Here is a 12,890-nt window from a genome sequence, read left to right as displayed (position 1 = left end):
TCTGATCAAAGTTTAAACAACAGCCCTCAGCAGCAGATTTTGATGTTGTTAGATGCACTTTTTGAATCCTTACTGTTAAAATGAGGAAGATATTTTCTTCTCTTTTTTCTTTTTTGAGCTGTGCTGCACAACTTGTGGGGCCTCAGTTCCCTGATCAGGGATTGAACTCAGGCTGCGACAGTGAAAGCCTGGAATCTTAACCACTAGGCCACCAGGGAACTCCCAGCAGATACTTTCAATGAACTATTCTGCATATTTTTAAATGCTAGAATGATTTTAGAGCCTTTTAACTCTGACTGTTCGTATGCTGAATTTTGCTTTTGATCGGCATCCAACTGATCTTTATTACCACTTAGATGCGGAACTACACAGAATGCACCTGTGTCCAGAGCCGCCAGGTGATCACGCCACCCACAGTGGGACAGCGCAGCCAGCTCCGCGTGGTTATCGTCAAGACGTACCTCAATGAGAACGGCTACGCTGTGTCCGGGAAGTGTAAACGGTCCTGTAACACCCTCATCCCATTCTTAGTTTTTCTGTTCATAGTGACCTTCATCACAGCATGCGCCCAACCGTCAGCTATCATAGTAACACTCAGGTGAGGATGGTGTTCAACGTCTAGGTTGGGTTATACACTCAGAATTGCCAGAATTTTTATCCCAGACTGGGGACTGATGTGGTAAAGTGGTGATGAGAGCAAAATGAGATTGTGCAGGAAAGTGCTGAGACATTTACCTGGTGAACTTAAGAGAAGGGAGTTTTCCCATGTCAGGAAGGGAAAGGAAGATGGTAACATTTCATTGAGCATCCCAGATGGCTCAGTGGGGAAGAATCTGCCTGCCAGTGCAGGAGACATGGGTTCAATCCCTGGGTCAGGCAGATGCCCTGGAGAAGGAAATGGCATCCCACTCTGGTATTCTTGCCTGAGAAATCCCATGGACAGAGGAGCCTGGTGGGTTGTAGTCCATGGGGTAACAAGAGTCAGTCATGATTTAGCAACTAAACAATGGCAGCATTTCATACTCCAGAACTTTTTTTATTTAGATGAATTATATCCCCATAGTTCAGTGAAACTTTTTCTGGATGCCTTTGGTTCCTTAAGTCTCTACTGAAAGGTTCAAGTTCAGGAGCTGAAAGCTATGACTGTATTAGCTACAAGAAGCCTGGCCTGAGAGGAGGTGACAAGTCATTTGGTGAAGTCACTAAATTGTACATATGCCTCAGAATATTATCTCTGACCTTGTAGGTAGTTAATACCTCCAGGATCAGTGACCGTTGTTGCTGGGCTTGCAATTCCAAATGCTTATTTCATTAATTTCACTATCATATAACATTTTGGCATTGAATCAAGGAAAGGACAGACTAGAAAATGTAATTTTAAGTTGTTCATGCCGTGCTTTCTTTGCAGTATTATATATCCCGTTTTGTGTGTGTGTGTGTGTGTGTGTTTACTTCTGAGAGAGAACGTGGAGGTTTCCTTAATGGAGGCTCTATTTAAAATGTTGACACCAACACATTCAAATCAGAGTGTTGGTGTTTGAGGTAAAGATGGCCATAGGCGAAGGAAGGGAGTGGACAGTGTGGTGAAGAGATGCAAGCATGGCCACAGCAGCTTTAGGGGGACTGGGATGCAGGGGGATGAAGGAAGGAGGGGTGCCAGTCTCCAGTCTCCCTTTTGTGCCCTTCCTGGGCTCCTTGGTAACCCAGGATGCTGGCTTCTGGTGGGATGCATCTGCTGAGATGTCTTTCTTAGCAGGGAGGTTGGGCTGCTTGCCTGCCAGCTCTGCATAGTCTGGCTTCCCTTCTATGGGATGCTGAATTAGATGTTGCTCAGCTTATGAGTTCCTTGATGGCAAGATAACAAATGGTACCCAGGAGTCCCACTGGTCCCATTGGTTTGGGACCAATCCTCAGATCCTCAGTCAGCAGATACTTATAGAGTAACAACAGTGTGTACCACACTGGGGAAATTGCTTTGAAAAAATAAAGAAATTAGGGGAAAAGATGACAAGCACACTGGTCCTCGAGAATTTCACATTGCATACTGAGAACCCCATGTGTATGGGCTAGAAAGGATGAAGTACTTCATCGTGAAAACAATGGGAATCATTGCTAATCTAATACTTTGAACTTTAATTCTACAAGAGACGTTAAATAACCAGAAAAGAGGTGCCTGTTTAACAATGTTTAAACATGGCAGATCATCAGTTGTCTTCTAACCCAAAACTTCAGAAAAGGAGCCATTTAATCTTTGCTAATTACAAAATCAATAGACTCCAATCATCCTGCCATGTGGGATTTACTTGAAACTTAAGTTTCAGGAAAAGAAGAAAAAATGAGGTGACGGGGAAGGATTCATTCTGTTTCTAACTTTAGGACTTATTTCCAATACGTTTTGGGCCTGTTAGAAAAAAAACTTTCTTCTCTATATTTTTCCTTGAGAAACTATAGAAGTAAATTTCAGTGTGCCGTTCTGGAAAGTGCAGGCAAACAGAAAAAGAATACAATAGTTAGGATTATCAATTTTTTTTAAAAAGTTGATTTTGCAAGCTCAGAGCTGCTTCTGTACTTTCAGCCTGAACCTTTGTCCTTCCACCTGTTATTTACACAAAAAGTGGAGTTAGAGTTCTTTGGAGTCTTCACTGGGTAGACCTTTATTCAGTGATTTAGCGATAAGCAGTCTTGTTCAACTATTGTTAGTAACTTCTAGTGAAATCAGTATTTTGGCCCATTATCTATGTGGTCCCTGGCCCTGCAGCTAAGCAGTCCTAATGTCATAGGACTTGACATTCATTTTCTTGAGGCCCTTGTTCTAAAATATTTCTTTCCCTTTCTGTAGGTCTGTAAAAGATGAAGAGAGGCCTTTTGCCCTGGGAATGCAGTTTGTTTTATTGAGAACACTTGGTATGTTCCTAAATTTCCCCCAGTGCCTTTTAGTTCCTCTTTGCAGATGCCAAAGTTTCACTGTGCTTTAAAAATGTCAAGTCAGATCATTTGTTATTAGCTAGGAGTTTACACGTTAGTGGGCAGGCGCAACTTCCTCATTTTCTGATTTGAACCAAAAGCTGACCAACTCTGTCACTGATGAAAGAAAACAAAACTGACTTTTGATCAGTTTCTCTTTCACTCTGAGTATGCACTTGGACTAAATTCCCCAGAGTTTTGTACAGTAAGAAATCTTGAACCAAGAAACAGTTGTGGGCTTATAGTCCTGGTGTTTCTGTCCTTTTTGTGACTTTGTAACTTGAAAATGATGGGAATTAGTGCTTACTTTGTGTGTATGTGTGTCCGAAAATTTCAGTTCCTTATTTCTTTCTAGTAATTGTACTGGTCTGGGTAAAGAGTATGCTGATCAGATTTTCTGAGGAAAAGAAATAAAAAATTCTAAATGGAAAAAAAGATGTCCAAATTGATACACAGGGACTAAGCTTTACTTAGTGGGTCAGTGGTAAAGAATCCACCTGCCAATGCAGGAAACACGAGTTTGATCCCTGGGTCGGGAGGATCCCCTGGAGGAGGAAATGGCAACCCACTCCAGTATTCTTGCCTGGAAAATTCCATGGACAGAGGAGCCTGGTGGGCTGCCGTCCATGGGGTTGCAAAGAGTCAAACGTGACAGCGACTAAACAGCAGCAAGATTTTGTATTAATAGAGAAGCTTGTTAGCCCTGTGTCAATGTGGTAAGTCACAGAGTTTATTTGGACTCGAAGAACATCCTTCTGACTTCTACAAACATTGCGTCACCTGTGATGTCTTGGGACAGTGACTGGGGAGCAGTGTGTGAAGTGCTCTATTACCTTGACTGACTTCAGTATATTTTTATATGATTTCCTCATTGTCACGCATATTGTTTTCTTTCTTAACGGGCTGTCTGTCACTTCCTTCAGCTGTTATTTTCCTCAGTAATCAGTATCATCATCCACAGGACAAAAAACATTTTTTTAAAATTCAAACTGCTTATTTCAATTTTGAAGGGTGAAACATTTTAAACATTTAAAAATCATCTGACCCTTGGCAACAGGAATCCTCTCTGGTATTCCTGTTTTGTCTTCTGTGGTGGTTGACGGCCCAGACCAAGAGTGAGGACTTGTCAGTGGGCATCATAGGCTTCCAGTGCCATGAATTGAGTGGCTTATTTGTTTTTACATTTCAGATTTTCATCTGACTTTTTTGAGGGGAAGGTGCCATGCCACGTGGCTTTCAAGATCTTAGTTTCTGGGCCAGGAACTGAACCCAGGGCCATGACAGTGAAAACACAGAGTCCTAACCCCTGGACAGGCAGGGAACTCCCCTCCCTAATTACATTTTTATCAGTGTAAATTTTTATGTCTAAAAATATATTATTGCTCTTGTTTTAACTTAATAAAATCTTTTGTAAAATTCTTTTTTTTAGCTTTTTATTTTATATTGGAGTATAGTTGATTAACAATGTTGTGTTAGTTTCAGGTGTATAGCAAAGTAATTCAGTTACGAATATACATGCATCTGTTCTTTTTAGAGAAGGCAATGGCACCCCACTCCAGTACTCTTGCCTAGAAAATCCCGTGGACAGAGGAGCCTGGTAGGCTGCAGTCCATGGGTTCGCTGACGGTCGGGCAAAACTGAGCGACTTCACTTTCACGCATTGGAGAAGGAAATGGCAACCCACTCCAGTGTTCTTGCCTGGAGAATCCCAGGGACGGGGGAGCCTGGTGGGCTGCTGTCTATGGGGTCGCAGAGAGTCGTACATGACTGAAGTGACTTGGCAGCATTCTTTTAAAAATTTTTTTTCCAAGTTAGGTTGTTATCTAATATTAAGCAGACATAAAAATGTGTTCTTGCTTTTTAGACATGATGTATCATAATATATCTAATAAGTAATACTTATAAAATGAACATCACAAAATGTCTAAAAACCAAAGCACATTCTGACTGAGCTGTGACGTGAAAGATTTAAAGTAGTAGAGAACATGTCTATGATAAGAATATTATGACAAGATGTGATGTATATTTACAAAAAAACAAGTAACACAGAAAAACCACTCCTCTCAACTGATTTTAGAGTAAACAGGCATCCTGTTAATTTACAAATCTGTTTCCTCTTATAAGATGTGCTAACATTTTTTCTTTTTCTTTTCCCCTACCATTCTAGCATACATTCCGACTCCAATTTACTTTGGAGCAGTTATTGACACCACCTGCATGCTCTGGCAACAGGAATGTGGAGTGCAAGGCTCTTGCTGGGAGTACAACGTCACGTCATTTCGTTTCGTCTATTTTGGTTTAGCAGCCGGCCTCAAATTTGTCGGCTTTATATTTATTTTTCTGGCCTGGTACTCCATTAAATACAAGGAGGAGGAACTGCAGAGGCAGAGGTGGAGAGAGTTCCCTCTGAGCACTGTGAGCGAGACCGTGGGCCGCCCCGACAGTGCCAATAAGGCTGCCCGGACTAGATCTTGTCCCGCTTTCAGCACCCAGGGAGAATTCCATGAAGAGACTGCTCTGCAAAAAGGGATCCAGTACACAGCACAGACCTATCCGGGGCCATTCCCAGAAGCAATAAGTTCCTCCCCAGACCTGGGGCTGGAAGAAAGCCCTGTGGCCATGTAGCCTCCCTCCTAAAGCTTGAAAATGGAAGACTTTGGTTTTGTTGGTTGAGTTGAATATGGCGACTTGAGAAACACCCGTGCCTTCTTTTCTTTCTTTTTTTAACCTCTAAAGACACAATCCTCAAACCAACAAAACTCACTATACACAGCCACTGTTGATTGAGGGCTGGATACCTCAACAAGAATGAGCCTTTCCTCCTTCTCTCCAAGGAGGAGTTTAGATACATTTGTTACCGTTTCTGAGATGTTAATTTGACGCTCATGCTCTGATATGGTAGAAGGCTGGGTGCGTGGTTAACAAAATCTTGGGAAGTGTAATGGCAGTGCATATCGTTAGCATACTCTCCGAACAAGGGTGAGCTTGACCGTGACTTTGCATTTACAAATCAAGGTTTTTAGATATGAACAACTACTGTGAGTTCTGCTACAAAGCACAAATGAATTTGCCTCAACTATGCAATTTGATTGGAAAATATAACTGCAGCATGTTACTTTTGCTTTCAGAGACTAAAGCAGATAGTTTTTTTGAAAAGAAGAAGCTAAACTTTCCCTAAAGTACTGTTCATAGCTTTTTAAGCCATAGCAGAATTAAAAATCAGGTAGAACTTCTTAAATGCTTCATCAGAACCATAAGCATGGCATGAGAAAGGGAACAGCTACTTTGTTTCATAAGACACATTCTCTTTTAGTCTGTCTGTCCCACTATAAAGGAAGCTGCTGAGTCTTGAACCTGAGAGCTTGGATATAAACTACAGGAGTCTTTCATAAGGGACTTTAACACTTGTGTGCTAAACAATATGGCTAGAAACTGTCATTTGAGATGCATAATAAGAAAAGAAACTGATGGCTTTCTCATCCAAAGAAAATTGCTGCAGAAATTCTTTAGCTTTTAAGGGCCCATGTAAGGGTTGTTGAGAATTGTAACCTTGACACTCAAAAAGAGTTGGGAAAAAGAAATCCCACAGGAGTAAGATTGAGTCTCACCTGATCATTTTAGTTATATACCTGGAAGCACTAGCAGGTCTGTAGTTTTCTTTTTTATGTGCAGAAAATTGCTGTGGTGGTTGTGAAAATGGAGTCATTTAATCAGGAAAGCTGTACCTGTGGCATGAAATCCATGTTGAACGAAGGAGGGAGATCTGTGAGCCAGATCTTGGTGATGATCCTAAGTAAGGTTGAAAACTATTTAAAGTAAACTAGCCTGTCATACTGAATCCTACCTTATCAGAGTTAGAACTATTTTATACCTCCCTTCAGTTTCTTTCTATTGTAACTTTCCTGAAGGGATTTTGTGAGAGGATTTTTCTGTTCCTAAATGCACTTGGGGTTCAACAGCCACCATCCTTTTCAGTACCTCTCAGCACATCACTTTGATTTGGATCCGCATAGAATGTTTTCTATGTGGTTCTGAAGGTAGGTGCCTCCTGATAGCACTATAAACTGATGTAAGTTAACCTGTGGAATTTGGCTGCTCAGAAAAAGAATTATGACAACTCAGACTTAGGAGGGACTGTAATGTACAAATATCAGTATGACGGAGAACTGTTTCTGCCAATGAGCCTAGGCTTATGTGAGGCTGATTTGGGAAATGATTTTCTTGTCTTATTGACACTCTTCAGTAGAAGGAATGTGATTGACCCATGATTCCTGGCTTTTTGCCTTCTATCCATGGGTGCATGGGTGGAGTTGTGTGAATATTCCTGGCTCAAGATTGTTTTCTTCTGTAACTTAGGAATGGTGTTGGTCAAATGGTTCTCTTGGTTGCAGGCAGTTTATGGAAAGGTTCTCTAGAGGGTGGAGTTGGCAGTTAGACTAAATAATGTATACAGGGTGGAGCTGACAGTCCTGGGTGACAAGGACTTACTTAGGGCAGACTTGTTTGGCTAAGTCATAAGAAGCACCATTGCCTGTAATTACACTGTGTCTGTCAAACTTTGGTCAACTTGGTGTATTTTGAAGATCTTCAGAGAATATTGCTTTATGTCTTTGAGTCTACTCTGGGGCCTTTGTGATCCCCTTCACCCTTTGTGGGAGATCTTTGATCCTTTAGAAGAGAAAGTTTCTTATTGGGTTGGAGCAAAACATAGGTAGATTGGGAAGAGATGTGGTTATCTTCTAAATTTTCCTCTGATTGTTAAAAAACTGCATTGAGAGAATTTGGTAAGGTTGGCACTTCTTCTTCTTCTTCTTTTTTTTTTGTAGCTAAGATTGTGTGTTTCAACACTCTTAGAATTTCTCTCTTCCTGTTATCACATTTTGAAAAAGGAGCACTGCCCTTAGAAATCTATGATCAGAAATGATGGTATCAGAAATCAGGTATAAATAGAGATCCCTCCCTGTCTTTACCTTGAAGATTCATTCAGTTCAGCCATCACTGAGTGTCATTTCCTTATCAGAAGCTATTTTACCCAATTACCATCTGCCAATCTATGAAATCCTTTGGGTTGATTAGGTCAACCCAAATTCAAAGAAATTGGCCTGAACTGTGCACCACAATGTTAATGTTGTACTTCCTCAAATATCTGGTTCTTGTAAGTAGCAGGTATATCATTACTGTGTTGCTGGTAAAAGTGAAATAAGCAGTAAAAATATGGGAGACTGATGTTTTGGAATATGTACCAATTAAGAGTTGTCCCCAAAGCACTTTGGGTTCAGGTGGCATCATTTGGAATATTAAGTAGTTAACTAAAGTGACTATTTGCTAAATGACACCATTTGATTGTATATACAAGGTCCTCATATGCTTGATAATAAATTGGTCATGTTACTTTAGAGTCACCACTCCTAATATAAGTTTAATTGACACTCTCCATGAGCTTAGGCTTCTAATTACTTGGGTTTTTTTTGGAAAGGTCACCTGGTTCTTTTAAAAATTCTGTAGTTTAAAGTATTATTTGGCCTTAATATGCAAATATAATATCCTTGAGTCTAGTCGATTAATTTAGAAACCCCAGGCGGTAGAGTGGGCAGTTGGCACATATCATTTTGGTTGTCTTCTTTAGCTTGACATCTTTATCCTTTGTAGGTGGATTTAATTCTTGAAAACAGTCAAGAACTAGGGTGGGGAAAAGAAAGGAGCAGCAGAGAGGAAGCGAATGAGCAGTCGTTGAGTGTTGGCTATTGGCAGGGCGTTTTTATCAAGCACATAATATGTAGCATGCATTTTAATCCTCTTAATAACTTTGCAAGATAGCTATTTTTTATTGTTCTTCTAAAACACAGGTCATGAACACTGAGGCTCATAGAGGTCAAGTGATTTGTTTAGGATTATACATAGTGGCCGAGTCAGGGTTTGGATGCTCATTTCTTGTTGTGCACTTCTTATACTACGTAATACTTACAGTAATTTTGGTTAACATAGGTAAGATGTGACTATAAGATAGTGAGGTGAAGCATTTCATATTTTGATGTGTTACTATTTCTGAAGAGTAGAGAAGTTATAATTTCCTTGTGTAAAATAGACAAAAATCTGTAGGAAACATCAAAATGGAAAGTTTTGATTTTCAAGGTAAATTTACATTTGTTTAGCTAAGTCTTATATTCACAATTGTTTGCCCTAACTTACCTCAAGTATTTATTTCTAGTTCCTATTTATTGTAGAACAAAACCAATTTTAGTGTTAACATTGCATCTCAGTAGTGTCTGAAATGAACCATTATGAGGAAAGGTGGTTCAGAGTTTTGAATCTGAGTTTTGGGGATTTCAAGTGTATGTTCTTTTTTGTCCCCTCCTCTTTCAGAGTGTTAACATTTCTATTAGTTTTTTAAAATGACTAGCTTTTAAGTTTCTTAATACAAGTTTAACATGAACATACACAAAGTGTTACTTGTTAAGTGAACAGATACAAAATGTTATATGTTATGAACCAAACCACAACCCAGTTGTTACTGATTGTTACCCTTAGTAGCTACAGGAACAAATGGGCACATGCGCCTAGAAATGTCAGCCATCGAAGCAGGGGCTTACCTGGAGGAGGTAATGGTAGTCCTGCCTTTTCACCAACCACCAAGACAATTCTCCCTGAGCCTGCATTTCTGTCTGGCATTCTTTGGTGGACTTGGAGCCAAAAAGTTTCTTCTTGGAGCCTGTTTTGTATCAAATACAGGTGCACCGAAGAGAAGCTTCATAGTTTGCTTGGACCTGAAGCGTTTAGAGATTCTCTAGTTGTGCTTGAGCAGGAACCTAGGGTGGTAGCCAAATATAGTATGCTTTTGTGTTCACTTAAAGCATCCTGAATGACACCGAAATGTGATCAGAGCCACTGATAAATAGGTGCGTCTGTGTGTGCTATGTCACTTCAGTTGTGTCCGACTCTTTGTGACCCCCTGGACTGCAGCCTGCCAGGCTCCTCTGTCCATGGGATTTTCCAGGTGAGAATACTGGAGTGGGTTGCCATGCCCTCCTCCAGGGGCTCTTCCCGACCCAGGGATCGAGCTTGCATCTCTTAGGTCTCCTGCATTGGTGGTTTTTTTTTTTTTTAACCACTAGTGCCACCTGGGCAGCCCCAGAATACTGAGTATTCTAAGTAGCAGGTAGATATCAAAATACTGCACAATCCAGGATTGTTTAGGATGCAGGCTCGCTATTCCTTTTATACGGATGGGTGGAGATCCTTTACACACACATAACTGCATTTCCTCTTTCATAGTTTGGAAGGGAGTGCCATGGCTGGCAAGGCAACATTTCTGGCCTCGTGCGCTTTATCTTTTCTATCTTCTCCGCTTTCCTTACCTTCTAGTATGCTGCTGGCTGTGTCTGTCCCAGACTTCTTGCCACATTGGAATCAGATCTGCGTATGTTTGAAGAGGTTATTTTAAGCACTTCATTTTTACTCAGCTCTAGGAAGGGTCATCGTGCTAAGTCGCTTCAGTCATGACTGACTCTGTGCAACCTTATGGACTGTAGCCTGCCAGGCTCCTCCGTTCATGGGATTCTCCAGGCAAGAATACTGGGGTTGCCATGCCCTCCTCCAGGGGTTGTTCCCAGCCCAGGGATCGAACCCATGTCTCTTATGTCTCATGCGTTGGCAGGCGAGTTCTTTACCACTCGCGCCAGCTGGGAAGCCAGCTATGATGTAAACCCTCCCTGGGTATTTGCTTTTGAAACATTAAAAAATAAATGCCTCGGTGCTAGAAGTATTTGATGATGCATGCTCACTACAAAAATGCACCACTGACTTGACAGTATTTCACTGATAAGGGGCTGCATGTGCTTTGCTTTTAGAAATCTGGAGAGCTTCTCAGAAAATAAGCATTCATTACTCTCATTACCACAGTTAATTCATGAACTTAACGCTGCAAAATAGAAGAGTGTAAGGAGGATTACTTTTTTTATGGAAAACTCAGTGCTTTTGATATTTATTTTAGCAAGGATAATCAGATGCTAAAAATAATTTCAGAGAGAGGGGAAAAATATTTCAGATAATCTTTTCTTATTTCTTCTCCCCAAAAACCTTACACACATGTAAGATGTTTTTATAATATTGAGATTTTGAAGGTGTTGTCTTTATCTGGTATTCTACTATAACATACTGAAATTGAAGGAGAAGGTATTATTGAAAACTGAAGTAATTGCAGGGACGTATTAAACCAAAGGGGTGAACAAAACAAGTTTAAAGTTTGTATGTTGAAATGAAAGATAAGGATAATGGTAAGACTTTATAGTGGGCATTTTTCTTAAAATACATACCTCTACCCTAAATATTAATTTGAAAGCATGAGATAGGCAGGTCAGCCACCGATCTTTAGTTAAAGGAAAAGTGATACTGCGTCCAATAAACTGGTGTTAGGGCCCTAGTGGTGCATGTGTTCAGTGTGTGTGTTTTTGTGTATAGGGGTGTGCTTGTGATGAAAGGCTGTTTTGAGTTGTTGCATAAAGGAATTTGATTTTGTGATTTTTAAAAATGAATATTTATTTGGAGACCTCTTAAGGTAATGTAAAAGGTGTATAATTTCCTGTGTTTAATAAAATCTATTGTCAATGTACTAAGAAACATTGGTTTACAACATCTTGAATACTTGATCATTGCAAACTCAGAAAAAAAAGTTTTAAAAAAAAGAATAAAATGTGTGTTGGATTGCAATTTGTTTGTCTCTTAAGATTTTGGGGTTTGAAGAGATGATGTAATGATATCAATGTTTTCTCCCACTGGAAAGACACAGGGGCCTTCCCTGGTGGTCTAGTGGCTGGGACTCCATGCTCCCAGTGCAGGGCCCTAGTTCGACCCCTGGTTGGGGAAGTAGATCCTGTGTGCCACAACCAAGACTTGGTTCAGCCAAAAAAAAAAAAAAAAGGCATATGGATTAGAGGAGATTAAATGGGCTTCCACTTTTTCTGGAAAATGGCACAAATGAACTCCTTACTTAACTGGTAACTTTTCCTTAAAGCCAAATGTCCAATGTGTGAACTATTAGGACTATAGTTTTTAGGAACCTGTGGTAGGATATTTTCTACTGAGTCACTAAAGAGAGTAATTTTAAGCATTTCATCTTTTATCTATTTAAATTCAAACAAAATTTGGCGTTACAGAACTGTGTGCCTTGAATATGGTTGGTGTTATTCAGGATAGGCTATGTTATGCTTAAATAACATGCCAATCCCCAAATCTCAGTGGTTTCATAGCACAAAATTCATTTCTCATTAATAAGACACATCTGTGTGGGTCTGTTCTAGAGTCCTTCAGGGACCCAGCCTGACAGAGGCTCCTTCATCTTGAAGTTGCACAGTTTGGAACTTTCAGAGATGGTTTTGGTTGTAGAGGCGAGGAAGAAGCATAGAGAAAGGCAAAGGGGCTTTTCTCTGTCTCAGACTGGAAGTGACACATTGTATTAGTCTGAACTATTGCTGTGTCCCTGCCTAACTGCTGGATCCTGAAAGTGTTAGAGAGCAGATAGCAGGCATTTGATGGATGTTATTCTTTGCCAGGAAGTTGACCATGATAGGTTTAAGGGTATTTCCAAAGGAGTGCAACTCATGAGTCTGTCGTTATTTAGTTGCTAAGTTGTGTCCGACTGTTTTGTGACCCCAAGGACTGTAGCCCACCAGGCTCCTCTGTCCATGGTGTTTGCTAGGCAAGAATACTGGAGTGGGTGGCCATTTACTTCTCCAGGGAATTTTTGAACCCAGTGGTCAAACCTAACATCTGCATTGCAGGTGAACTCTTTATCGCTGAGCCACCTGGGAAGCATCTCATGAGTCTAGGAATTGATAAACCAAAGGAAAGTCTCAAGCATAAAAAAGAATGATTTCCAAAGGAGTAAATATCAAAACTTGATCACCAAAGCAGTTAAAAGCTCCGTTTCC

At 40.4% G+C, this 12,890-nt stretch overlaps 1 protein-coding gene across 2 annotated transcripts in view; it reads left to right on the top strand.

Moving 5' to 3' along the window:
- The window catches only part of SLCO5A1 (solute carrier organic anion transporter family member 5A1), a 151,777-nt gene extending 140,124 nt beyond the window's left edge, over nucleotides 1-11,653 (top strand). For both annotated transcript variants that reach the window (XM_069601035.1, XM_069601036.1), the window contains exons 8-10: nucleotides 357-598; nucleotides 2,840-2,904; nucleotides 5,132-11,653. In XM_069601035.1, the coding sequence (XP_069457136.1) occupies nucleotides 357-598; nucleotides 2,840-2,904; nucleotides 5,132-5,589 (765 nt within the window). In that variant the 3' untranslated portion in view covers nucleotides 5,590-11,653. The remainder of the gene's footprint in view (nucleotides 1-356; nucleotides 599-2,839; nucleotides 2,905-5,131) is intronic.
- Nucleotides 11,654-12,890: the final 1,237 nt, after the last annotated feature.

This window comes from Ovis canadensis, chromosome 9, assembly GCF_042477335.2.
Source record: "Ovis canadensis isolate MfBH-ARS-UI-01 breed Bighorn chromosome 9, ARS-UI_OviCan_v2, whole genome shotgun sequence".
Lineage (NCBI taxonomy): Eukaryota > Metazoa > Chordata > Mammalia > Artiodactyla > Bovidae > Ovis > Ovis canadensis.
Note: the sequence above shows the minus strand (reverse complement) of the source record. Positions and strands in the feature narration are given on the sequence as shown.